This window comes from Triturus cristatus, chromosome 12, assembly GCF_964204655.1.
Source record: "Triturus cristatus chromosome 12, aTriCri1.1, whole genome shotgun sequence".
Taxonomy (NCBI): domain Eukaryota; kingdom Metazoa; phylum Chordata; class Amphibia; order Caudata; family Salamandridae; genus Triturus; species Triturus cristatus.
In genome coordinates, this window is record NC_140595.1 from 709,993,067 (window position 1) to 710,019,427 (window position 26,361).

The 26,361-nt window shown below is 43.5% G+C and overlaps 1 protein-coding gene across 1 annotated transcript in view; it reads right to left on the reverse strand.

Annotated features, from left to right (window-relative positions):
* The window catches only part of LOC146780370 (hydroperoxide isomerase ALOXE3-like), a 250,144-nt gene that overhangs the window by 26,493 nt on the left and 197,290 nt on the right, over nt 1–26,361 (reverse strand). The window contains exons 6-10 of the mRNA XM_085638542.1: nt 15,209–15,381; nt 4,203–4,346; nt 3,138–3,341; nt 2,779–2,865; nt 816–985 (exon numbers count right to left, since the gene is read on the reverse strand). Of these exons, the coding sequence (XP_085494668.1) occupies nt 816–985; nt 2,779–2,865; nt 3,138–3,341; nt 4,203–4,346; nt 15,209–15,381 (778 nt within the window). The remainder of the gene's footprint in view (nt 1–815; nt 986–2,778; nt 2,866–3,137; nt 3,342–4,202; nt 4,347–15,208; nt 15,382–26,361) is intronic.

The window sequence follows — 26,361 nt, forward strand, 5'->3', positions numbered from 1 at the left end:
TTACAAGGGACATGTACAACACAACCCTTCCACACAGTGAATCAGTATGAGTTTGTAAACATATTTTAGGAGTCACTAAAAGTTTAAACTCCTAAAATGTGAACAAACTCCTATTTAGAGTATGGTACCAATGGGCTACCTATTTTTCCCTCCAGCCAGATTTACAAAGACGTCTTACCTCCTATGTGCTGCAATATCATTGTATTTAAATCCTTAACACATCACTAAGTCATCAGTGATGTTGTATTTATCAACAATTAACCCCTATTTGATCTGCTCCTTACCTGTATTTCGGTAGGCTTGCCAACCTCTACAAGAGGTCTGGACACTACATTACCACTACCTGGTTTACATTTGACAACTCATAAATTCAGGGAGTAGTATATTTAATCAACTGGACAAGCACAAATAATGTAAATGATTTAGAAAATAATATCTGAGGATCAAACAACACAATAAAAGCGAGAAGACAACTCTTCCCAAGGCTTCCAGTGTTGCTCCCAGATCTTTGCTCTTCTCAGCATCTGCCCCAAGGCATGAGAGGAGTTATCAATATTTCTTCTACGTTCTCCCATGTTAACAGGTTGTATATTTTTTATAAAGGACTTCTTCCTCTTTTTAGCTATTTAGTTGCTTTGTCTGATTTGAATTTTGGTATCAATCTGTCAGTCACAAATATTTGTTTTCATTTGTTATTCACTGAGCTATTCAAATTGTACATACAATGCTTTGGATCAAGGCATTACATAAAAATCCGAAAAATAAGTCACTGGAATCAACAAAAAACTACTAGGGACAAATAAATCATGCCTCACCTCTCGATAGCTGACCAGATCTTCAACCCATCATCTCTGTAGTAAAAGTTGGGCAAGGACTCAACCTCACGGGATTTGAGATTGTCTGCGATGCAAATGGAAGTGTATGTCACAGATTGCATGTCTCTCGATATAAGCTCAGCAAGACCGGCTACTCCTATTGCCGTGCTCTGTGGGTGAAAATTACAGTTTATGGTTTGGTCCCTTTTCTAGGCTGCTCCTGACTGTTTTACTCCTAACCCAACGTCATCCATTTATACATTTTGGATATTGTCATCTACTCTGTCTAGAGTGTGTGCCAATTTTCTGCTCATGTAGGTTTGGGTGTATTATATGCCACAAAGGTGCTGCTGGAGGATTTAATCAATTGTTAATACATTCCACGGGACAGAAAATCCAGTTGCCTTTGGCTACAGATAGACTGAGTTTGGGTTACAAATGATGTTGCTTATTTTACTGTTTTGGGCATGACTGTGGCTGCCGAATGTGTTCCTTGTGAAGCAGTGGCACTGAGGATGTGTCACAGTTCTTTAGTAACCAACGTTTGGAGTGGTGTCTAATGTGTTTGTGTTGTCTGCCAAAGGTGGGTGTCATACATATCCATGTTGAAGCTTTCTTTATTAAGCTGCGTAAATGAGATTTTGAGTCTGAAGTTTAGTGCTGGCACTAGATTAATATTAGATGTTGTGCTTCAGTGTACCATAATTTTAAGAGACCAATATAGTATTGTATGTAAAATGTTCTGTTGAATGTTTTAGTACGAAAAATACATGATAGTAAATTCTTGTGAGATCACCATGATAGCCAAGTACAAGGCATCTATATGGATCATATTTAATGACAATATCTTCACACTCTTCCCAAAAGAACTTGTTTAGAAAAAGATAATTAGGTGAAGGTCTTTCTCCAGTGCTAACAATGCCCACAATTCTGCAGGGGAACCAAGTACCACAGGAATGATGCTGTGAGAATATCAAAATCAAGCAGCATTTATGAATGAGCAAGGACAATCCAAGAGGCCATAAGCCAAACTACAGATGGCATGGTGATAGCAATCTATTAGTAAGGACAAGAGTGGCACAAAATGGGCTTGCAAGTAGGCAATACTGATCAAAGAGTTATCTACCAAAAGGACAGGGGACCAATAGTTTTTTTCCATAATTGTCAAGGTATCTATAGGTTGAACTAGTTTATTTTCTAGGTGTACTTCTATTGGCTGAAAAGCACAAATGGCAGAGCATCCAGACTCAATTGTGTGACTGTTGAGTCTTCTGTCGCTTGTGGATTAACAGCTCAACTCAGATACAGCCTCTGATAAACACCTGATAAACACCTAGACACAAGTCAGGTATTAGTGATAGGTTATGGAAATAATCTACTTCGCTTCAAATCAACATGCCCAATACAGTGATGAAATCCCAAACCATTGTATGGGCTGTCTATGCTCAGAGGCACACAACTTGTAAAAGACCAAACAAAAATTCCTCATTCTGCATCATTTATGTAGGATGCACTGTGTAATTTTGTCAAATAAGGTCAAGTAAGAATGGGTCATAAGGTAGTGAAAAAGCTAATCTCATTCCAAGAAGGTTCCATAAATTTTTTTCGGAATTCTGTCCTCCTCTACCATAGGATTATAGCTTTTATTCCATCCACCTCATCTTGCTGCATCTGGTGGTTCTGTGGACTAATGCATCCACTGCATGGATCCATGTTGGACTTCACGGTGATAGGTTTGAATACTGGATGCTCCACTTTGCATTTCATTCTTCAGATGTCAATAAAAAGAGTACCACTGCGGTGAGTAACAATGAACATCTGCTATTTCAGCGCCAAGAGGCCGAAGGGTGAACATGTGCTTTACAGTGTTAGTTGGTAATCTTATTTTGTTATTTGTGTTCATCATGGCCTCTCTGGAATGCCAATAAAAGAGATGGGCTACAAATATGAGTTCTAATCTTACCTTATCGAAGGATCCTCCTGGTCCAATAAGGCGTTCTCTGGCAAGAGCATTAATTTGCAAAGTGTAACGATGGTGGGGGATCAGGAGCTAAAGAGAGACCAGGGAATTATTAGAGACACAAGTACAGTGGTTGTTAGAGACACAACTACAGTGGTTGTTTCAAACAGATCTTATATTCTCACTGCCTCTGCTCTTCTATAACATGTAGCTATATACCCTGTTAATGTCTAGTCCTCTAAGAATCTCAATCATTCTTGATGTTTTGTACCCAACAATGCAGGGCAGCATGACCAATGAGCGTCCATTTATTGAGCTTGAAATTAACTGCCTCTTTGCACTGTCTGATTTGTCTTTCTTACCTTGTACAGAGGATGAGACATGGGGAGCTGCCTCAAAGTAGAAATGCAGAACACCTCTGCAAAGACATGCGTACGCAGGAAGTGGGTAAGAGCCTGGTGGGTGGAAAAATTGGAGCTCCTCACCCACATCTTGGCAAGCAACCAGTCCCACTCATTATCGCTCGGCAGGAAGATGGGATTCTCTGAACCTGGGGTCTGGTTTAGCTGCAGAGGAAGATGCACAAAGAGCCAGTTACTGGACTTTTTTTGGTTACAGATCAAGCAGCTTCTGTCATAACTTAGCTCAAGAGTGAGACACGGCACATTAGACTTAGGTAATGTTTGCATGATGTTTACTGAAATAGAATGCCAAGAACATTGCAAACTTTCTATCATTATGCATTCTTTGATTCCCAGAAAACCTACAGGCAATAAAGTGGGGTACAGTCACTGGAGGCTTGTTAGCTCTCAGAGCTGCTAAAATTAAGTGAATATCCACTCATATGACTCAGTCCACTGTGAGAACCTTGTACACTAAATGTGACAAGCAAGAACCATTAGAACAATCAAGACGTATCTTGCTGCAATCTCTTAGGAACTATTTCATGAGGTTTTTTTGGACAAATTAGTAGATTGACCTCCTCTTCCAATTGAGGAGTAAGTCAGCGTACTCACAGAATAAACTATTAGTGGTTACAAATGCAAGTACCTAGAAGAGTGTTTGATATAGAGTGAGGTTATTAAGTTGTTTTAATTTCTTTCTTTGTTCAATCAGTTAAAATCCATTTACGTTTTCTGGGGAAAGGCTTTTATAGAACTGTGCATGGTTAAAATGTCAAACAGATAAAGTGTAGCTTCAAAGTACAAAACATACCCTGCTGTCATAAAAGCAAACCTTTGTGACAAGAAAGAGGTGTGTTGGTTCTAGCTAACAGAAAAACTATTAGTCATTATCGTTGAAGTAACAGCTGACACATTCTCTCAGAATGCTGATCACTGATATTTATTCACATTCTGAATACATTAACTAAGGTCTTGAAATTTCAAAATTTAGACAGGCTGGATGGCTCAAAGACAACACCATACCTGGATTGCTAGGGGTATCATCTCATCCTGGGGTGAGAGGTAGAGAAGACACAAGGGAGCAGCCATGTACTGCTGACGACCATTCAATATATTTCCAGGAATGCCTTCCAAGATCTTAAAATCCACAATGAAGATCTTTCCTCTCTGCAAACAGAGGAAACAGTACAGGTGAGCTTGGCATCGGAAGAAAACATACCATCAACAAGCGCATACAGAATTGCAAGGTGGCATGGTGGTGCAGGTGCAGAAGAGATCATATCTGATCACTCACACACTCATGACATCATTCTTGTCCAGATACAACTAAACATGAAATTAAAAGACATCTCTGATGAACATTCAATGGTGTCTGTACCTGAAAAGTACATATTGTGTTCTAACAAGGACTCTTTACAACTGGGCACTGTATACAAACACATCCAGTAAAAATATCCCTTCGGACTTTTCAAGCAACGTATTCCACTAAAATAACCTGATTTAAGGAGAGGACTGTAAAGAAATCTGCAAAGAAAAAGCAGAAACTTTATCTGCATCTCTGGCATTACATTTCCCCTATTGGCTGAAGTTACCTTAAGTCTCAGACGAGATGAGAAGTTAACTTTGTGCTGCATGGGTGGAAAGAGTTCAGAAAAAGATGGTGTAATTATTGTGCAGTTGGGTAGTGCATCTCAGGACTCTGGAAAGGGCTGGGCATCCTCTGGTGCTAGACTGCACCAGCGTTTAAGCATTTGTAGACACCCAAAGTGCTGCTCTGCTAATTGCACAGAGAATCAAAAGGGAAGAGCAGTGGTTGGAATATAAAGCCCTGCATCAGAGGAAACATCTCAAGTTTGAGGGTTCTTCATGTGCCTAGTTGACAGCAGGGACAAAACAGGAGGGGGAGGGTGGACAAGCCTAATGCAAGCCTGTTGGACTTGTCCCTTTTGTCAGGGTCATCCCTGAACTTGTTGCCTTCCTCCTAGCCTTTTTTCTGACATGGTGTTGGTGGTCTTAGGACTCTGGACACTTTAGCACTGCTGTCCAGTCTAAAGTGTGTGTGCTCTCTGTGGTAAACATGGTAAGATTGGTCTACACCTGTTTGGCATATTTAATTTACCTGTCAGTCCCTTGTAAAGTGATATCTCAAAAATCCGGGCCGGTAAATTAAATGCTACTGGTGGGCTTGCAGCGCTGATTGCGCCACACCCCAAAGTACCCTTTCAAACCTGTCTCAGGCCTCTGCCATTGCAGGGCCTGTGCGCGCAGTGTTGATACCGCTGTGACGTGGCACCCAAAGTGTGTGCTACATCTGTGAGCCCCCTTTTACCGCATGTCAGTCACCCTTAGGTAGGCCCTAGCTAGCCCTATGGGCAGGGTGTATTTTAGGTAAAAGGTCGGACATGTACCTTAAGTGTGTGACATGTCCTGGTAGTGACAAACAGCCATTTTGGTTTCTCACTTCTGTGAGACTGCCCTCCCATAGGAATGCATTAGGGATTCCCTGATAAGTGTTTCAATGGTAATTCCTGATATGATAGGAGCAGTGTGGTCAAGTTTGGTATGGTTGTAATAGTAATAATAAATGCTGTGCAATGGTGTGCGCAGGTTTATTATCACTATTTTAGAAACGCCACTTTTAGAAGTTGCCATTTCTGTGTGCATTGTTTGTGCCTGCCTGGTGTTTATTGCATGTCTGCCTCTGGAGTGACAGGGGCTGGTGAGGTGTGTGAGGCTCCAGGGAGGGCAGGGTGAGTCAGCGCTAGGCTGAATAGGGGATCTGCATTTGGAGTAGTGGGAGGAGTAGTCCCTTGACCTTGAATAGGTCTGTGCCTGCCTAGGTGAATGCTGGCTCCGCCTCCCTGTGGTGTGTCTGAGGACGAGCCCCCATCTGACAAAGGAGGGTGTGAGCACTGTACACAAAGTGCTTCAACGTCCCCCAGAACAAGTTGAGACTGGTTCCCCAAGCCCTGTGACCCCATGTTGCTGTTGTGCTTCTTTGTGACTTGTGGGGAACTTGCTGCTGCTGTGCCCCATGAGGAACCGCCACAAGGGACTGCCTCCCTGCTGGAGGGCCCTGTGAGCTGGCCGCCCTGGGCCCAGCCTTGTGCCCCTGTGACTTTGGGCTTAGCGCCTCCAGAGCGCTATATTTTTACTCCAGGAGGAGTGCTGGTAGCCTGCAGCGAGAAGCTGCAATGTGTGGGGGATTCCTCCGCAGTGCCAGAGGAAGGGGGAGCCCACCCCGCATGTATGCTCCTTTTTGAGACGGGAGCCTACCCCGCATGCTGGTGCCTTCACTGGTTCAGCGGGAGCCCACCCCGCATTTGTGTGCTCATTGGGCGGGAGCCTACCCCGCCTGGGGTGTTTATTTAAAAGTGGGAGCCCACCCCTCATTGGTAAAGAGCCACCAGGATCACCGTGGAGAAATTGCCACCAAGATCGCCGGCCGGGAAGCGAGGCCAGAAGTGCCTGACTCGGTGGTGGCTAGGAGTGAAGGTCTTCGTAAGAGGATGACAAGCAGACCTGCTGCCTGGAAGTGGGCGGGGCCCCATGCCGGTGGGAACCCCGTATATCGACGACGACTGTTGCAGGAGGGAGACAGAGCCTTGTGATGGCTCTCGCCCCGTGCGTAGATGTCCAAAGAGGAGCCCCGAGAGGAGGGGCTTGACTGGAGCCTCGCAGGCTCCCGATGCAGGGCAACAGTTCTTCCTGACCGGAGGAGGGAAGAGGAAGCAGCCAAGGCACCTTGTCGGTGCCTTTCCCCTGGCCTAGGGGAGACCGGAGGAATCCACAAGCAGCCCCGATGAGTGGGGCTGAACTGGGCAGCACTGTTGGTGCTCAGAGAGGTGCACCAGGAGGAGCCCTGTGAACAGAGCTCTATTGGGCTGATTTGTTTTTGGAGGCAATCTTTGGTTAAAGTCCCGGAGTGGGGCTGTGGTGGCACAGTGGTGCCCAAGTTGATTCTGCACTGCTGCACCGCCGGTTGAAGGACAGCTGCAACGTGGGGGCAATTGTGTGTTTAGAGTCCCGGAGTGGGGTTCCCCAGGCACAGTGGTGCCAAGGCCAATTTCCACAGCTGCACCGTGAGAGCGCGGGCAGTTGCAACAAAGGGGGCATGTGGTTTTTGTCCAGAAACAAGTGAGATACACTCCTCCGCCCCTAGCACATTGTGCACCGTGTTTTTGCTGCATTGGCAGCCAGAGGGCCAGTGAAAGGCCTTACAGTAGAGCCCTGACATTTTTGGACATTGGGCCCCAGAGAAAGACCAGTTGGCCTGGGGTCATGGTGGGTACCACAGTGTTGGTAGGGCACAATGCCCTAATGTGATGCCTACCGAGATGGCATAATGTGTTTATGCTTATGAGGTTGCATAAAGTGTTATGCTGATGATTTATGTGTTGATGCTTAATGTTATGCTATAGTGTTTATGCATAACCTGTTTATGCGGAGGATTTATGCACCATGTGTTGATGCCTAATGTTATACCATAGCATTTATGCATAATGTGTTTATGCTGATGATTTATGCATAATGTGCTTTATGCCTAATGTGATGCAGACATAATGTGTTTATGTTGTAGGTGATATTGCTAAGTACAGTATTTTACCAGTAGTCACTGGTTGTGTTTTATATGTGCTACTAGTGCTTTCTAAAGGTTCTGAAAGTGGCCCGATTGGCCCTGTCATGTATATAATTCCCTGTTAATATTGCCTAGAGCCAGTTGGCACAGTGTATATGTGTAATTATGATTCTAACGTGTTTTGGGTAATGCAAAGTCTATTTTTTATATAACCTTGTGTGGAGTTTCTTTTGTGGTGTGCATAGTGTGTTGCTGCTGTGTTTGTGTGTTGCGCACACACTTTACACATTGCCTCTGGGATAAGCCTGACTGCTCGTGCCAAGCTACCAAGGGGGTGAGCAGGGGTTATCTTCGGCGTGTAACTCCCTTGCCATGACTAGAGTGGTGGTTTCTGCCTGGCTTAGGTGCATGCCCTAGCCAACCAGAAATCCAATTTCTAACAAAGCCCCTTTCCAAGATTGGATCTGCACAGAGATTGTTACCAGAGGTTTCCAATTCAAGATGACTGTGTCTTTTTCTGTGTTGTCAGTTCTTGTCCAAATCCGATACAAAGGATGCTTTGACAAGTAATGGAAAATTGTAATGCATTCATTCCCTTCTTTTGGGTTGTGTTTCTCACCCACTTGCTACTAATGTTGTCTCTGATTTTTGCTCTTAGAAGGTCAGGTTTCCTATTGGATTTTCTTCTGAAAGTCTTTGCCTGGGTATTTTTCTCTCTCCAGATGAGAGTGAGAGTTTGGTATCTTGCTTAAATACTTCTGCATAAATTACCATCTTCAGGCAAGAGCGCCACTTGACACTTTTTGCATGTACTAATGTGTGCAGGGTGGCACACTAGCTACTGAGATGAGCCACACTTTCCACAGGCATTCATGATTGAAATGTGACAGACCTTCACAGAGTTGTATGTGTGTCAAGCGTGCGTCTCAATAGTAAAAGTAATCTCAGGTCTTGGCAAACAACTGGCAACTTGGCATGTTACTCAAGATGTACTGTTACCTCAGAGTATCTCACAGCTTGGGGCACACTTAGAAGCAACAGCACACCACACATAAAATAGCGCGATGCAAAACTCTTATCCAGAACACAGATGGCTTTTACTACTGAGAAGGGGGCTTGACGCACATACAAGAGTCTGTTCACAACCTTCTATCACATATTTACTAGCACTAAAAGAGCGCTATGGATCTCCATTGAGAGCACACAACAGATCTACCTGATTTACCATTGTGGCAGTGGGCACCTGAGGCCATTACTGGCACTTGCTGCATGACTTATTGCAGTAAACATAATGTTCACACACTAGGTTGTTGAGTCCTGAGGAGACAGAAAGTAAACAGACTAAAACATGTAGACCATATGTAATGCGGAGTACACCATTTAAGGCTAAAGTGGAAAGCAACTGAAGTTCCCAATGAACACTGGAAGGACTTATCGCTTCTACACAAATTGGTGACTTGATATTTTCTGAACTATCTGCAGGCAGATCATTTTCAAGTTATAGGACTGGACGTCTTATTGACCGAATTGTGCTATTAACAAGGAAAATGTGGAATATGAGGAATTTAAATGCATGAACTGTACAGAACATAAAATACAAGTTGAATAGAAAGATTTCTAATAAGTTGACATTTGGTTAGATTTCTTTTGTTTACTCAGCCAGTATAAGATTATGAGGGAGGTATAGATTGGCTTATGTACAAGCCATATTTACAAAATACGATGTCCAGTAATACTCAAGTGTATTATAGTTCCACAGGTGAATCTTTTACGCTTGATAACCATGCTTGATAACCATCTTAGGTACTTGTTTCTATACCAGCAGCACTGGGAATGGTGGAGGCACTGTTGTATGTAGTCTACCCACTAGTGATTTGCTGAATCTGCTGAATGATTTAATTGCTTGCAAAATCTATTTCTAGTCAAAAGAGAAGGCAGGACGCAGAATACCATACTCTCCCATTAAAGAGGCTGTTGAGACAGAAGGAAGAAGCAAGCAGCCTACCCTTCCACACATCAGGTCTTTGAGCAGGAAAATCTCATGAGAGATGCCTTTCAAACTGGAGGCAGGGTAAAGCTCAAGGAGCTAAAGTTCAGGATGTTTATTGGCCTGAGAGAGAGTGGAGTATGTGGCCTTTTCACAAATGTATCACTGCTGCTTTCCAGAAATCCCATAAACGAAAGTAAATTATAAGCCTGAGGTTAAACTGGTTTAACTGAAGGAAGGACTTGTGTACTATTACATTTTTACAGGATTTGAAAATACAGCTTAGAACAGGAACTACAGTGAAGAAATCTGATCGCCTCATCTCCTCGTCCATCCGACATGCCCACACCACCCCTTGTGTGACCTCAACCTCTCAGAAAATACAAACTCAAAAAAACACCCTCATTAATGCACAACATGATACAGTGTGTCACATAACCAATACACTAAAAAGGCCATATCATCAATGTTAACTTCTCATCATCACCAACAATCCAATGTAAACCACTTATGCCCTTGGACTGGACTGAACACTTTGCCATCCCCATCTTCCTGCTCAATGTACTACTTATAATTCAAGGTCAACACAAAAGAGAACACCAAACTTTCGGATCCTTTGAGCACTTTATCCATGGACGTGCTTGAACACATTTTTCACCCCATCAAAGCCACGTCTGATTTAAACACTATTCTAAACAACATCAACATTGTTTTGAAAATCTATGTGAACATCCACACCCCAATTACAATAAAGTCTTCAGCATCTGGTATACTGAAGATACTGTTGACAAATAACCCATCTCCAGACAGAAAAGAAAATACAAAAAAGAACGAGAACATACGATGACCTCTTGATACTAAAGTCCCTCCGTGCAACATACAGGAGAGCTCATCACATCAGCCAAAACAAAGTAATATGCCAACAACATCAATGAAGCCACAAACAGAACAAGAATGCTGTTAAAGACAAGTATCACATCAACCCCATGCTGGTCCCAGCTATTCCACATAGAAAAGTTCAATACCATTGCCTTCTTAAATACAGAAAGTTCATCATCATATCAATGATACAACGCCTGCTTCATCTTGTACACTCACCTCTTCCTGTAGAATCCCACCATGGTCAGCCTTCACACCCTTAGCTCTCCGAGATCTGACTGACGTTCTTGATGCCATCAAAGGCACTTCTTATGGTGATGTCTAATCATCTTTCAAAGCTCTCTGGAGATGGTCTTACCCCTACTTACAATTGCCAATGCTTCCTTAACTCATGGAATCTTCTCAGAAGTTCTCAAGACAGGCCAAATTCTCCCACTCCTAAAGAAATCTACACTAGGCCCGGGTGACCGTGCCAACTACCGGCCCATCACTCACCTACCATTAATCGGAAATATCATTAAAAAAAGCAGTCTATTTTCAACTCCACAATCATATTAGTTATAGTTATCCCCAATCTGGCTTCTGACCACGCTTCAGAATGGATACAACAAGGTACACCTTACATATCGTAGACCTTGCCCCCTTGATCACACAAGATAAAGATGAACCCTGTCTCCTGCTATTGCTGGAGATCTCAGCTGCCTTCGACACAGCTGACCATTCCAACCTAATACACACCCTTGGGTCATAAACAAGAATCACTGTCAAAGTCCTTCACTAGTTCTCTATCTACCTTTCTAACCAACACCAGTTTGTTCACATGGGCACCTCAGCTCACAAAAGTTACCCATCATCTGTGGAGTCCCAAGGAAGGTTTCATACTGTCCCCCGTCATCTTTAACATTTATATGGATCCATGTGGTGCTCTACCCAAACAGCATCATGATTCACCAGTATGCTAATACTGTCTCCAGTTATCTTCAACATTTACATGGGACCTTTTGGTGTTCTACTCAAACAGCATCATGATTCACTAATATACTAATGAAACAACACAGCTCTGCTAGAAAACCTCCTCTGCGTCACACACCCATCACCTCAAACACTACCTATACATCACCGGGACCTGGTTTTCCAGATCCTAACTGAAGCTCATTCCAACCAAGACAGAATTTCTGTTATTGGCCAAGAACAACAAACAAAATATAGTACATACCACACTCAATGATATGAACCTTGTCAGCATGGTCCCAAACATTTGCTGAATGGCAATTCACTTTGATGCACTCTAGACACCAAGCTCACCCTCACTGAAAAAAACAGACATTCTAGTAGCAGTCCTTTCTAACAGAAGAGAAAAATGTTCTTCCAGAAAGCAACTTCACAGTGGATATTCAAGCCCTTCTATTCTCACATCTGGATGGTGGTAGAAGCCAACTCCATGGCCTCCAAGCCCCTGCATTGGCACCCCTTAGACGCATCCTGCATGCCATAGTAAGTCTTTTCCTAGGTGACTGATGAAACAGGACTACATTACCCCCATCATGAAGGCACTTCATTGGCTTCACTTGCCAGCCCACATCATTTTCAAAACAAGCCACATTTACAAAGCCATCATGACTGGAACCCATACTTATCATGTAGATAAGCTCACTGTATCTGGTGGTTCATGGCACACCTGCAATTAGGACTCCATCAAACTGCAGACCAAGTATAAAAAACAAAACAAAATACAAACCTTTTTTATCTATACAACCAGGGTTTGGGACATCATCCCTACATTTATCATGACCGAACCATTGCTGTTCCAAATCAGGAAGGCGATAAAGACTCACATCTTTAAAGAACACTACATCACAATTCATTAATCATCCACATAACAGCTTTCTCTCCCATTACTTATTGACTACAAATTTGCCTTTTAATCATTTACGGCGCTCTGCTGCCTTTAAGCTAGGTATGCACTAAAGAAATACCACTCCATAAGGTCTGGAGGAATATAGCACTTAACTATGCGTGCTATTACCACGCAGTACAGACAATTCACAGGGTGTGAAAGGCAAATGGCGCTATCAACAAAAATTGCACAGAATCCAATATATGAAAATCAAATTCCCAGCGGTGCAAACAACAGTGGGAACAACACCCAAAACCCACAAGGCTCAATACAAGATTGATAAAGATACAAAAAAAAAAAGAGTTGATGCACACGCTATTGAAATAAATGCATAATTCAAAACAATCAAATACAGCACAATGCTTCCGTTCTTCTCAATTTATTAGCGAAATTCTTCCACTCCCCAACGCGTTTCGTCGTTTTGAGGGAATTATCCCATACGACTTCCTCAGGGCTGGAAGTGATACAAATAACATATGTATAGAGAAATGGCAGCAGAAAAAAAGACACAAAACATTTTTACAACACACAATAACTGAAACAAATAGTAAAGAGACAAACGGTTCAAAAGACAGGCAAAGTTATATGACAGAAATAGTACATATTCTAAAGTGACGATATATAGCACTTGTCTAAACAATACATCCATAAAGAACACGAAATAAGAGTAAGCGTCAGTGAAAAAATCCTAAAAGAAACTACTCACCAACCCATGTGAGTCTAATGTTGTTAATCAAAAGAAAAGAAAATTCTGTACCTCAATTATTTGATGAACTGCCAGTCTAAAACAATATAAAATGACTCATTTTTAGTCATTACGTCACATATGAGGCACGATCAATCACAAACAATCATAAGACCAAAATTCAAAATATATATACCTGGTATAACCGGAAAATGATCCTATTTTCTAATATCAATTGTACAAAAGCTGCCCGATCATAAGGTGGCCGTCCAAATAAACAGATTTTAGTTGAGTAGGTTACAATGCGGTCGTTACAACGACCGCGTTGTTTACATTGCAAGTCGTTTCTACGACTTGTGCTAGATGGTGCGCTGTACTTAGGAATAGTATCAATTACTATTCCTACTCCAGTTAGCGCAACAGCAGGGAATGTGTTGGATTTAAAATCCAACACATTCCTTGGTGTTGTACGCTACCTAGCACAAGTCGTAGAAACGACTTGCGATGTAAAGCCACACATGGTAACAAAGCGGTTGTTGTAACGACTGCGTTGTTACCTACCTGCGTGGTAACAGCAGCGTTGTAAACTCTGTTTCCCGGTCTGGAGTGTACATGGGGAAGTAGAGCCTGTCCTCTCAGCCTTACACAGGGGCTTGAAAGAGCTAAATGGTTTAGATGACTGGCACAGAAACATAGAGCATGTTCTGTCCTGGGACAAATACCTCAAAAGTTGAAAAATGCCATTGTTAAAGAGTGTCTGGATAAAAGCATGTCACAGGACTAAAAGGCCTAATAACTCTAGAGCTACATGATCAATCATAGGCAATAGACACAAGAGGATGCAGAGCATGTCACCTTCAGTGCTTTGATACGGCAAAAGGACAGACCATAATCAGAAATGTGGTATCTGTCACTAAAGAGCATTAATAGGAACCGCTGGGACAAGTCAAGTAATATATGCTGTAGCTGCCTCCTCATAGACCTGTCATCATGCAACCTAGTAGCGTCTAATTGTTCTGAAACAGACTCCAGTGTCAGGAACAAAAACCTAGCTTCCATTACTTGTGGACGGACTGGCAGAAATGTAAAAACTGGCCAATCCAGGTCAATGGACATAGGAAGAAGGTTCCTATATGGTTCCTTAAATTTAGGCATTCATAACATTAATATCTTAAAATATTGACTTCATGTCATTCATATTGAATACAATTTTAAGCAATGTTCTATATTTCAAAGATGGAAGCCGAAATGGGGAATGTTTGGTATATAGTTCCCAAACCAAGGAACCATTCACAGGAGAGTCACATTGCAAATGAAAATACATATTACCTAGAATGTGGTGGCCATCTTTGAACTCTAGTAAAATATGGCAACACAAGGATGTTCTGGCAATAAGACCCACTCCATGACAACTGAATGTGGGAGCTTATATCTGGAGAAGAAACTCTTTGTGGCACACCAGTTTGGTTTGTCTGGCACCCAGTGTTTGTACTGCTCTGTTTACAATTTTGTGATTGAATATTGTGCCTGGTGCTAGCTAAGCGATATTTCATAATTTCTGCATCCGCTGTGGTTGTCTGTGTGTGTGTGTGTGTGTGTATAGCTTTGCTGCTGTTGCCTGTATTAAGCTATATGTGTGAAAGAAGCTTGCACTGCTGCTGCATGTGCTATGCTTGAGCAGTTCGCTGCAGTGAGAAGAAAATTAATTTGTTTTCATTCAATGTACCTGGGAGATGTGAAGTAGTAGGTCATAAATCACAGTGCAAACACTCCATAAATTACATTAAACAGCTAAAAACACAAAGAGAAAGAGAAACAGACGTGGGCAGTGATCGACCCTGCTTTATTTGCAGGTTTAAGAGCCAGTAGCGATAGCTCTTGCAGACAGTTGCACCATCAAGCCACACTTAACAACAAAAGAACTGGTGGAGCCTCCAGCTGAATGCATTTTATACACACACCAGTTTGCAGGACTTTGGAAACCAAGAACATATGCAAATACCTGTAACTCCGCTGTAAGGTTTGTCTTTGGCCCCAGGATGCTGGCCACCATGCTGTCCGTCACTGGAAAGTTGTCCGGGATTTTGTTGCACTTCTTTATAATCATTGGATCAACGCCATTAAGGAACTGGTACCCAAATAAAGCATCTTCTTTCCAGTGTTGGGACACATACTCTAAATGACAGAGTACAGTAATGTGAATAAGATTACACTGTCAAGAAAATATTTTCCATTTGTTAGTGCTGTTATCATTAAGAGGGTTGGTTCTTCTCACTCATTTCTCCAGAATCTGCTGCCCTACTTTGAGCTTTTTACTTTCCAGTGGGTGTTTTCTTCCTTTGTTTGAATTGGAAGGAAGAGACTATTACCGTGGAAAATGGAAATTAACATATATTCAATATTTTTGTAGTAATTACATGGTACAATTATCAGACCTAAATTCATGTATTCTTAACTCAGGGAGCACAGTGCATGAACTGGTGCTAACAGACTTAGATGCCTGGAATCTTGATAAAATAAAGGGGGTTTGGTTAATTCAAAGGAAAGGAAGTAATCATGATCTGCTAAAATCTGAATTAATTGGAGGTGAAAGGAGTTTGCGAGATATGGTAATCCCTGTACAAATTACCAACCTAAAGCGTCTTGCCACTAGAATGACAAATACATGGTGAAATTGGCTAACTTCCAATAGAACCTAACACTGGAGAATGCCAATGAATCTAGAGTGGTATGAATATAAAATCAGCAAAGGGGTTCAATGTTTTAGGGTTGATTTAAAAGGAAAATAAATCAGGGATAAGAAGGACTGGATCAACTGTTGAAAAAGAAAGGATTGGTTCAGTGAGGAGTGTAGAAATGTAAAGGCACTGATAAGGAAAAGTGAAAGAAGCCTTAAAGAAAGGTATGATTTTGAAAGTTATAACAACCTTTTAAAGATAAGGTAAGTGTATAAAACGTGTATTAAAAATCTGATTTTTTTTAAAGAGAAATATTGGGGAAACTAGCTGGAATCAATGCAAACAAAAAATGCAAGAAAGTTTTGGAAGTTAGTACAGGATGGTTCAGGTAAAACACAGTGATCAATTAATTGTGTGGTGGAATAAGCTGCATAGGATGAGTATTTGCAGGAAATATACAGTCAAATGGCATAGTCAGTGAAAAGAAGTGTAATTCTCTGGAAAGGGTTGAATGATGACATCAGATCCCAATTCACACTATGTAATATAAGACGCATTGTAGCGAATGTAACCTTGACTCGAGCAGTCAAACCTGATAACCTCCCCGCTGTCATAATAAAGACTCAGCCGGAGTGGTGAGCAGAATTTTTATTTTGGGTGTACTCTGTCATAATAGACACAGGTCAGATCCGTGATAGCTGGAGAGAGCTATAATCAGATCCATCCATAAGAGAGGATACATAAAGACCCCAATTTTTTTTAGATTGATTAACCTTTTAGATTAGTATTTGCAAAATTTATTTTGAGAATATTGAGAGAATGGGTTAAATCTGGACTAATTGTGCCCTCAGAACAAGGGATGTTTAAGGAGTATCACTCCACAATTGATCATTGTTTTGCCCTCTGGTCCATTGCAGAGATTTCCGTGCTGCATTGGATCTGGTGGACTGGAACTGCTTATGGGAATCCTTGATAAAATGTGTTATCCACAAGAGAATATTGGTCTTAATCCAGCTGTTACATAGGCATAATTGGGCCAAGGTCATTATGGATACTGAGGGGAGGTTGACACATAAAACAGCAATTAATATTGGATTATGACAGGGGTGTGTTCTGGCCCCACTACTCTTTTCCATATTTGTAGCTGATCTATCATCTGCCTTGGCGGTGGCTAGAGGTGCTAGTCCCAGAATGGATTGCAAACATATATCATGCCTTCTGTGTGCAATCTTGTAAATATAGTCCAGACAGAGATGGGGCTGCAGAGAAAGCTGGATGAGTTAAGGGATTACTGTAGCCAGAAAAAGCTAACTGTAATATGGATAAAACCAAGGTAATCTGCTTTGATAAAAAAGTAGTAAAGTTTAGTTGGTATTTGGGCCCCATAAAATTGGAACTAGTTCATAAGTATCTAGAGGTTTAGTTTGAGAGGTCCCTGAATTGGCATATGGAGGCCCTGAAGGCAAGGGCCCTTGCCTTGGTCAGTGGCTTGAAAAAAATCAATCTGGACTAGGGTGGGATGTCACATAGACCTGTTTTAAAAGCTTTTGTGGCCATGATACTCCCCAAATACAATACAGAGCTGAATTGCTGTGTATCAGTGGCAAAAGTGGGTGAGATGCTGAGGACAGGAAATGTATAAAGACCTTAATGTCCCTACCAGATTCCTCCATGATTCAGGGTGTAAGAATGGAGACAGGCATGACCTTGTGGAATATACAAGCCCAAGTGACACTAATAAGATTCTGGCAACGTTTGTGCTCAGGGTAGCAACAGAAAGTCTCCCAATGGCGTAAAAAAAAATGAGATTCAGCAAAGTGAACTGTAATGGGCCAAAGGTGGCAGGAAAAACTTGGAGACTGTATGTAGGGATATGAAGGTGAGGTTATGCTCACAGAATTTACAAGTAGAGGCCTCAAAGGGTGAGCTGAGGGCATTAGGTAAGGATCTGTCGCGGGAATATGATTGGCAGTATTTGAGGAGGAAAAACCAGTGATATCTATGTTAAATTCCTGGCAGAATGAAGCCTGGTTTCCATATCTGGATATATTACTGAATTGTGGGCTTAGGTGTGAATTGCTAAGAACAAGGATTGGCGTTGACCCCTGTTATACAAGTGACAAGACAAAAATGGAAATGATTCAACTGGGAGGGAATTGTAAATGTGAGTTGAGTACAAAATCAGATATTTTGCTCAGCTTAGTGGACAGCTTAACAGTGTTGCCCTTGCGGAATTATGTTTATTTATTTATTTGTATTATTTTTATTAGCTACCCAGAGAAAACCGCATTACACATGATTCAGAGATGGATGCCAATCGTATATAAAACTTCATACAAGATATAAATACATGTCATTTGTAAAATTGCAATAAGAAGACCATAATAAAACATTTCATCATCATAATTTAATACTAGCATAATTACAAACAGGTGGCTAGCTGATTAGTGAGACAGCCATTGTTGTTCTTCCAATTCATAATAGGCCAGATTATTATCCCCATTTTCCTGTCCTGCTGCCCCTACATGCAGATAAGGCTGCCTCTTGGTTGTATATAGCAAAACCAAAGGGGATGATGGACGGAGTGTTGAACAATGCAAGCACTTACCCCCAGTCAACTGATCTGGGTTTAATCCATCATCATTCTTTAGCTCACTCCGCCACCCCAGTTCAGACATGGCCATATGCAAATCAGTCTGACCCTGTGCCTCATGAGAACATTCCAGCCCGAACTGCCAAGACATGTCTTCCCGGGACCGGAAACAAGCATCCTGGGACCCGTTTCTGGCTAATCAGCCATCATCAGCCAGGCTAGCTTGAATCCAGTGGCAAAGTGAGTGTCTTGGTTGTATATCCCTAACAACCATGTTAGCCATGTCTGAAACATGGGGGTCTCCGAGTTCTTCCATCTGGCGACAATTATTATTGTGACTACGGCTACACAGATAAATACAAAATATGTGTGGGCAGTGCCCCAGCCGCTGCTATTATAATTGCCCAAAATCATCAACGTGGGGCTCATATTGATCCTGTGCCTAAGCTGCCCTTCCCAGAAACACACCAGTCCGTTCTTTAGAGGAAGTCCTGAGGCAGTCATAGAACATATGCACTAATGTGGCCGTACCTTCCCCTCACCTTGGGCATTTGTTATCTGATATTTTGCCCCAATCAAACAGCTTGGCGGGATAAAATACAGATTAAAAAACATTTTATAGTGCTGCACCTTCAAGCTTGTTGATGAAAGAATTTCAGCAGTTAGTGCCATTACCATATCTAGATCGACATCGGGGTTACCTAGCTTCCTTGCCCAATTTACCTCCGCTTTTTCAAGATCATGCTGCAAGTAGTCGAGCAATGCAATTGCGTTATAAATATTTTTTATTCTGCTGTCAACCCAGACAATCACCTCTACTAAGGGTATTTTGTCTAGAGATATAGCCAGCCTGAAGGTGGTAAAATATTTCCTGATTTGCAGATATTTGAAATAGTGATATTCGGGGATTCCAAACCCTTGCTGCAGATGGGTAAAAAGGCAGATCTCATCTAATAGGTAGAGGTCTCCTATTGTCAAAACATGCTGTTGCCACCTTCTTCCCATAGCATCATAGAAAAAGGGTGGAAGAAAGGAGGATCGCCACAGAGGTGTATATCGCCAGACCTTCGGGATCATCATAGCTTTACGAACTTTGCTTCATATTTTCCAGACATTGTGCACCACCTTGAATCAGACATTCTTGTAGTAGCTCTGCTCTAACTGCCACAGCTGCAGTCCAATGGCCTTTTTCCCAAGAGCCAGTTCATATATTGATGGGAGGGCCCAGTGACTTTCCTGAGCTGTCTGTTAGTCATTGCCTATAGTGAATAAAATTTGCATTTGCTGCAGAAGTGTCGTCCAATAGTAAAATGCGATGCTTGGTATAGACAGCCTGCCCCGACCCTGTGGAAGAGACAAATATTTTAAAGACTGCCTCCCCTTCCTGTATTGCCATCTAAAATTAGAGAAGATGGATTACAATGTTCTTAAAACTGATACTTCTATTGCCACCTGGATTGACCACAATAGATATAAAGCCTTGGGCAGCATTGTCATCTTTAGGACATTACTCCTGCCAATAATAGATAGATGTGGCCCGTTTAAACGTTTCAGGTCTGTGGATACTGTATTTACCAGAGGATCAAAGTTAATCTTGTCTATTGTATCTACCTTTGGGCTAATGCGGATTCCCAAATACACAGCTGTGTCTACCGGCAGAGGATCTTTAAAGGGCAGGTTTTCAGTGCAGATGACTTGTTTTTTTCCTTCGTTTAGGGAATATCCAGAAGCTTGCTCAAACATTTCACCAATGGCTACAACTTCCCAAATTGCTCCTATGTGGGTGGTGGTGACAATGGCAATATCGTCAGCATTTGCTAACACCTTGGTCTCAAACCCTTTGCTAATTATCGGTTTTATTCCTTGGTTGTTTAAGATCTTCTCTATCAGCGTGTTCATATAAAGCGCAAACAGAATGGGAGAGCAGGGACACCCCTGCCTAATCCCCCTTTGACACGCCTATATTTTCTGATTTCTCACCCATTAGCTGCAGCCGTGCACATGGATTAAAACACATGGCTTTTATGGTGGTGATTATTCGGAGACCAAAGCCCTTTAGCTCGAGCATCCCCCATAAGAATCTCCAATCCACCCGGTCAAAAGCCTTCTTGGCATCATGGAGGATCATAGCCATCTGCCCCTCTGCCTTGGCAGCGATGTCAAGCAAGGTCATAGCCCGCCTCATGTGGTCAGCTGTCCCCCTGCCGGAAGTAAAGCAGTGCTGCCAGGACAAATCTAGATGACCTATGACCCTTCCCAGCCGACCGGCCAAGATTTTGGAGTAGATCTTAGTATCAGAGTTTCTCAAAGAAATCGGCCTATATGAGGCTGGATTATCCATGGGTTTGCCTTTCTTCAGGAATGTAATAATAGCCGTGCCTTGCCAGGACTCTGGTGGGAGCCCGTTATATTGTACCCCCAGAAACAGGTCCAATAGCATGGGGGCTAGCAGGACTTGAAGAACCTTGTATACTTCTAAAGGTATTTTATCGGAATCTGCTGCCTTCCCTGAGGGTAGATTGTGTAAAGCTGCTAGGACCTCTTCAAGTTTGATATCTGCTTCTAACTAATTCCTACTGGTTTGGGCAAAGGTTGATCCCAGTTCCACCTCTGTCACTGCTTGAGAAATATCCAAGGACGCCCCACTGTCTTCCCTATATAACAGCTGATAGTATTCTTGAAGGACACGAAGTATGTCTCTTGTCTCTGTATAGGTTTGTCCCTACCTCTTAATTGAGGATATCAAGCTTCTGGCTATTTTCTGCCGCGTACGAAGTGCAAGCCTTCTCCCAACTGTTTCTCCATACTTATATGAATAATGTTTGTGAGACTCATATCCTTCGGCCAATCTTTGTGTAAGCAAGCTATTAATTTTGGGTTTTAAAGCAAGAATCTAAAACTGAGTTTGTACCACCCCTTGCTCCTGCGTGATCCGTGACAAATGCGCTTCCTCCGCCTCGGCCAATTCCCTTAGTAACTGCTCGTTCTCTGCCAAGTGATACCTCTTTGCGTGGGCAACAAAGCTAACCGTATTCCTCACCAGGCCAGCCTTGAAGGCGTCCCAGACTGTATCCCTTGAGGCGATGTATCCATTAGTGTCAAGAAACTCCTGCGTCCAAATCTTAATATGCTCAATATAAGCTGCATTCGCCAAGAGTTTTCTATCAAATTTCCACTTGTGACAGCGTTTGCTAGGCGCCTGGACCTCAACCTTCAGAATCAGCAGGTTATGATCTGAGACCATGTTAGGAAGCTTCCTTATGTCAGCCTTGCTAACAAGACCTGATGTTATTAAAAAGTAATTAAGTCTAATCTGTTTTTTATGAGTGCAGGAATAATAGGTATAGCCTGGGTTACTTGGGTGCTTAGTATTCCATATATCCGTCAGACCATGGCTGTCTATGTGGGAGTGCAGCACCCTGTATACTCTAGACTTTTTCCCCTGATCTTGCCGGGCTCGCTGGGTCTCAACTGTTTGATGTATATTGAGATCCCCGCAGAAGACCAATGGGTGTGACCAGGTTGCTAGCTCCACCTCAAGATCTTCAAGTATCTGTGGGTCATCTTGGTTCGACCAATAAATTGTGCACACTGTAAGTCCTGCCTCAATCTCAACCAATGCCCACCTTCCCTGAGCACCTGATAACTTACTTTTAGCCATCCCTATGGGGGGTTCCCTAAAATTGCCACCCCCTGTATGTTGAACTCTCAGAGGTACAAGTCAACAGGTTATACCCCCTTATAGCCAGCAATTCTCTTTTGTCCCAAGAAATATGTGTTTCCTGCGGGCACACAATATCAGAATTATTAACCCTCACAAACTCAGCCACCCTTAACCGCTTGGATCTGTCATTCAGCCCACAGACATTTACTGAGCAAATAATTATTTAACCCGTTTGGTCCGTGTCTATAACAACTCTATTAGGATGGCGGTCGGAAAATCTCCCCGACCACCATGGTAGCGGGAAAAGACCGCCCGCAAAGACCTCGGCATAACCGCCGTTCCAATTAGGATGCTCCGCAGTCGAAATCCGACCGCGGCGGTTGGATTCTGGCGTTTAACATTGCGGTGGTCCCTGCTGCCAGCCGCACCACCGCGAAGTTAAAAGGAGCATGTCCTGCATCTCCCTGCACTGCGTGGCAGGCATTGCACAGTGCCTGCCATCTGGCACAGGGAAATGTATCATGGTACCCCCCCAGAGCACCCACACCCCCCCAACACATTGTGGGCCCGCAGTGGGCCCCCAGAACATGTTTCTGATACCCATTCCATGGCGGTTCCACCGCAGTGGAAAGACTGGATACCGCCGGCATCATAATCGTGCCAGCGGTGCTTGGCCCTGATCCGCCACAATTGTAGGGGTCCAGCTCCACCCGCCAGGCAAGCGGGTAGACTGCAACCAGCGGAAAAGTGGCGGGCGGAAAATCACACCGCCGCGGTCACGACCGCCAATGTTAATCGGACCGGCGGTTTTCCGGGTTTTGAACACGGGCGCTCGACCGCCGCCGGTCCGGCGGTGGCAGCGGCATTCCACCCGCCATTCTAATAGACCCCTAAGTGTTCCTGACGGCAACTTAAATAAATAGAAAGTAAGGCCGTTTTGTGCTAGTCGCAATTCCATAAATTCCATTAATTCCATCTCCGGGTAAGATTTTTGTTTTGCTCTCCTGCCTTCACCTACCCTCTACCCGTGCATCCCCTTTCCCATCCCACCCCCCCCAAAAAATTCTTGCCTACACCCCCCCATTTCCCTCCCAACCCTGAGAAGCACTCAGACTGCAATGCATTCTGTGCGAGATGGGTGCGGCACGCATGACCCATGAATTGTGCAATTTATACAATCATTCCTACTGACCTGAGAAGAAAGGAAAAAAAGAATGAGGCCTGTTAAAGAAACAAGAAAAAGAGAAAACAAAGAAAAGGCAAAGAAGATAGGCCACATTCCAACTCTGTTCCCACCATTGCTTCAACACCAGAATCCTGATTGCGAGCCTGAGCTAGCAACACATTGCTCCTGATCTTAACATTGTCTCATGGTTTTAGACCGTTAAGGAACTCCTTTGCCTTAATTTCTGACACAAAATATCCTGTTTGCCCACCCAAACCACTTTTAAGGGTGCTGGGTTAACTAGATAACCATGTGGATTCTTCTCCTGAAAGGGTTTTATCATCTGCCACAGCCGCCAGCGTCTCTTAACAGTGGTGTGACAGAAGTCTGGTCACACAAAAAAGGAGATACCCCCACTAGATCTCTTTGCTTGGGGCCTAGCTTTCTCACAAATTTCCTGCTTTAATAGAAAATTTCCAAAGTACACAAGAATGGCCCACAGCTTGTCATCGTCTTTAAGTGGGTGCCTCAGTGCAAAGGGTACTCTGTGGGCCCGCTGGACTTCTTGCATCCAGTTGCAGCCTGCTAGTTCTGGGAGGGCAACATATAATAGTTCCACCACATAGGCCCAGGTGTCCGATCCCTCAACTCCTTCAGGGACCCCAAGAAAGCATAGATTGTTGCGCCTCTTGCAATTCTCATGATTCTCCATCTTCCACGGTATATCGATCAGCAGAGATATGTGCGCCTCCGTTTGAACCTGTGTAGCCGCCAGGTCTATCTCTGTTGAGGTAATTCTTGCTTTGAGGTCTGTTAGGCATTCCCGAATGGAATTACATGCCTCTGTTAGCTTCCTGCCCACCCCTTGAACCTTCCGCAATGCAGACTGGGCTTTGCAACTGTCTTGGCGCTTTTCTCCCCAGAGCATTAGAATTGCCTGATAGATGGTGTCTAATCTGGGGGAATCTGGGCCACCAGCGCCCTGTATGGTCCCTAAAGGAGAGCCTATAAGGTGCTCAGTGGACGCATAGTCCCAAGAGAGATCCTTGACCCCTGAGGTATGCTGGCTGACATTTTTGCCCATCTTATGGGCTCTCAGGGTCCGGCCCCCTTTGCCCTCTTTGAGATTGCTATCATTATTGTTATCGCTAAACTCTGAGGAGGTGTCAGAGCCGTCTGCCGACTACTTGGTCAAGTCTGATAGCGAAAAAAAGTAGTCACTTGGTTCCTTATCAAGGTTGCACTTATCAGTCTCTTCCCCTCCAGGGTGTAGCTCTAACTGTTTGGAGCCTGGTGGTTGATTATTGCCCAATGAATTACTGATTCCTGGATGTTAAGGATGGGAGGATCAGGTGGGGGCAGGCTTGGATGAACCGGTGGAGCCAGGCTGGGAGCAACCTTTACATCAGGCACTGGGGGCCCATCACTCGTTATTACTGTGCTGTGCTCAGCTACTAACTGAGCATCACATTAGATACAGTCATTGAGGCGACAGAGCCCCTTTATTCCTTATTCTCCCCTCCTGCTGAGACCAGGGAGAAGATAATGTGAAGTTGCCAGCATACCTTCTCCTTGATGTTGGTTGGAGAACTCAGCAGTCAGCTTTCTTCTGGGGGATCTAACCTTTGGGGCATTTTTTGACATCGGTTCTTTGGCAGATCCAGGGCTAATGTTAAGGCATTACATCTTCGTGCAGTCCATAACTCCTTGCCGCCGCGAATGCAACTCCTGCTTTGCAGCCAAGCCCCGAGGGAGATCTCCAACAGTGGGGCCGGCCGGCTGGGTACTCCCTGCAGCTCCGCCCCTTCCTCTCCTCTCCTGGGGAAGTTTCTGATCTAGTGAAGCCGGAGCATGGCATCCTGAGCCTCCAGGTCGGCCCCCACGCTCTCACTCAACAACCTATTAAAACTCGGAGCAGCCTGTGTGGAGGGCTGAGCACTCTTCGCCTTCAAGGCACCAGCAGCAGTTTTTGGCCCCATCGTCCCAAGCCACTGATATCGCCGCATAAGCCGCAGCACAAGCAACACAGCCAGAATGATCTAAGGCTGCGGCAGTGAGCCGCCCCAACACTATCAGACCTCAGAGAATTAGCACCAGTCATGGACAGCCTCCAGGGGTACTTAAGCGCCCGCAGTCAGCAGCAAGAAGCATCTACTGCTCTCATGTCAGTCAATATTTTAATAGCCACAGGTCGGCATGCTGCAGTCAACCACCTAAGCGTCCGCCATCTTGCTTCCCCTTCTTGGAGCACAAGGAAATTGATTTTATGTCAATTATTTTTTTAATATGGGATTAGGAATCAAGTGCAACCAGTAGAACTTCTTACTGACATGCGTTATATGGATATTGCAATTGCTATTGGAAAGTTTATGACTGTATTTAAAAAGACCCTGCATGGGTAAGCAAGATTAGGTTTGTTGTCAGATAATTTATAAGAAGAAGCTATAATGGAGCAATCAAGGGGTGTAAATATAACTGGGTATTTTTAAGCTGTTCTGGCTTTATCTGGATTTTGGCAGATTAATTTTAAATTGTGTTACATTTTTTATGTAAATATGAACATGTAATTTACAATGTGATTACATGTGTAACTGTGTTGTTTAAAGACTGTTGATCTAAGTAAACATTTCTTTGTTTGATTGACGTAAAACCTTCTTACCACAATGTGCAGCTAACAGCACTTGCTGGTGAAACACGTGTTGGGAAGCATAAGCTGGGGAAACACGTGATGGGTATGCATGCCGACGTCAACACAAGGAATAAAGGGGAAGGTATGTGGTAAGAGCTATCGGAATAAGAATAGCTGGCCTGAGAGGTGAAGCCAAACCATCAGTGGACCGCAGCTAATGTGCCCTGAGGCTCCAGGATGTACGGGCATCAGCACGGGGGAATAAGGAGAGTTTGGGGTAGAAGTGGAGAACAAATGCACCCCAACACATCAGCAGATACCCCTCGCTTGATACAGAAAAATACGAGCTCTGTATTGGCCTGGCGTCTTTTTAAATACCAAAAGGAGTGTGTGACGACCCCCGCTCACGGGAAGGCTAAAGGACTG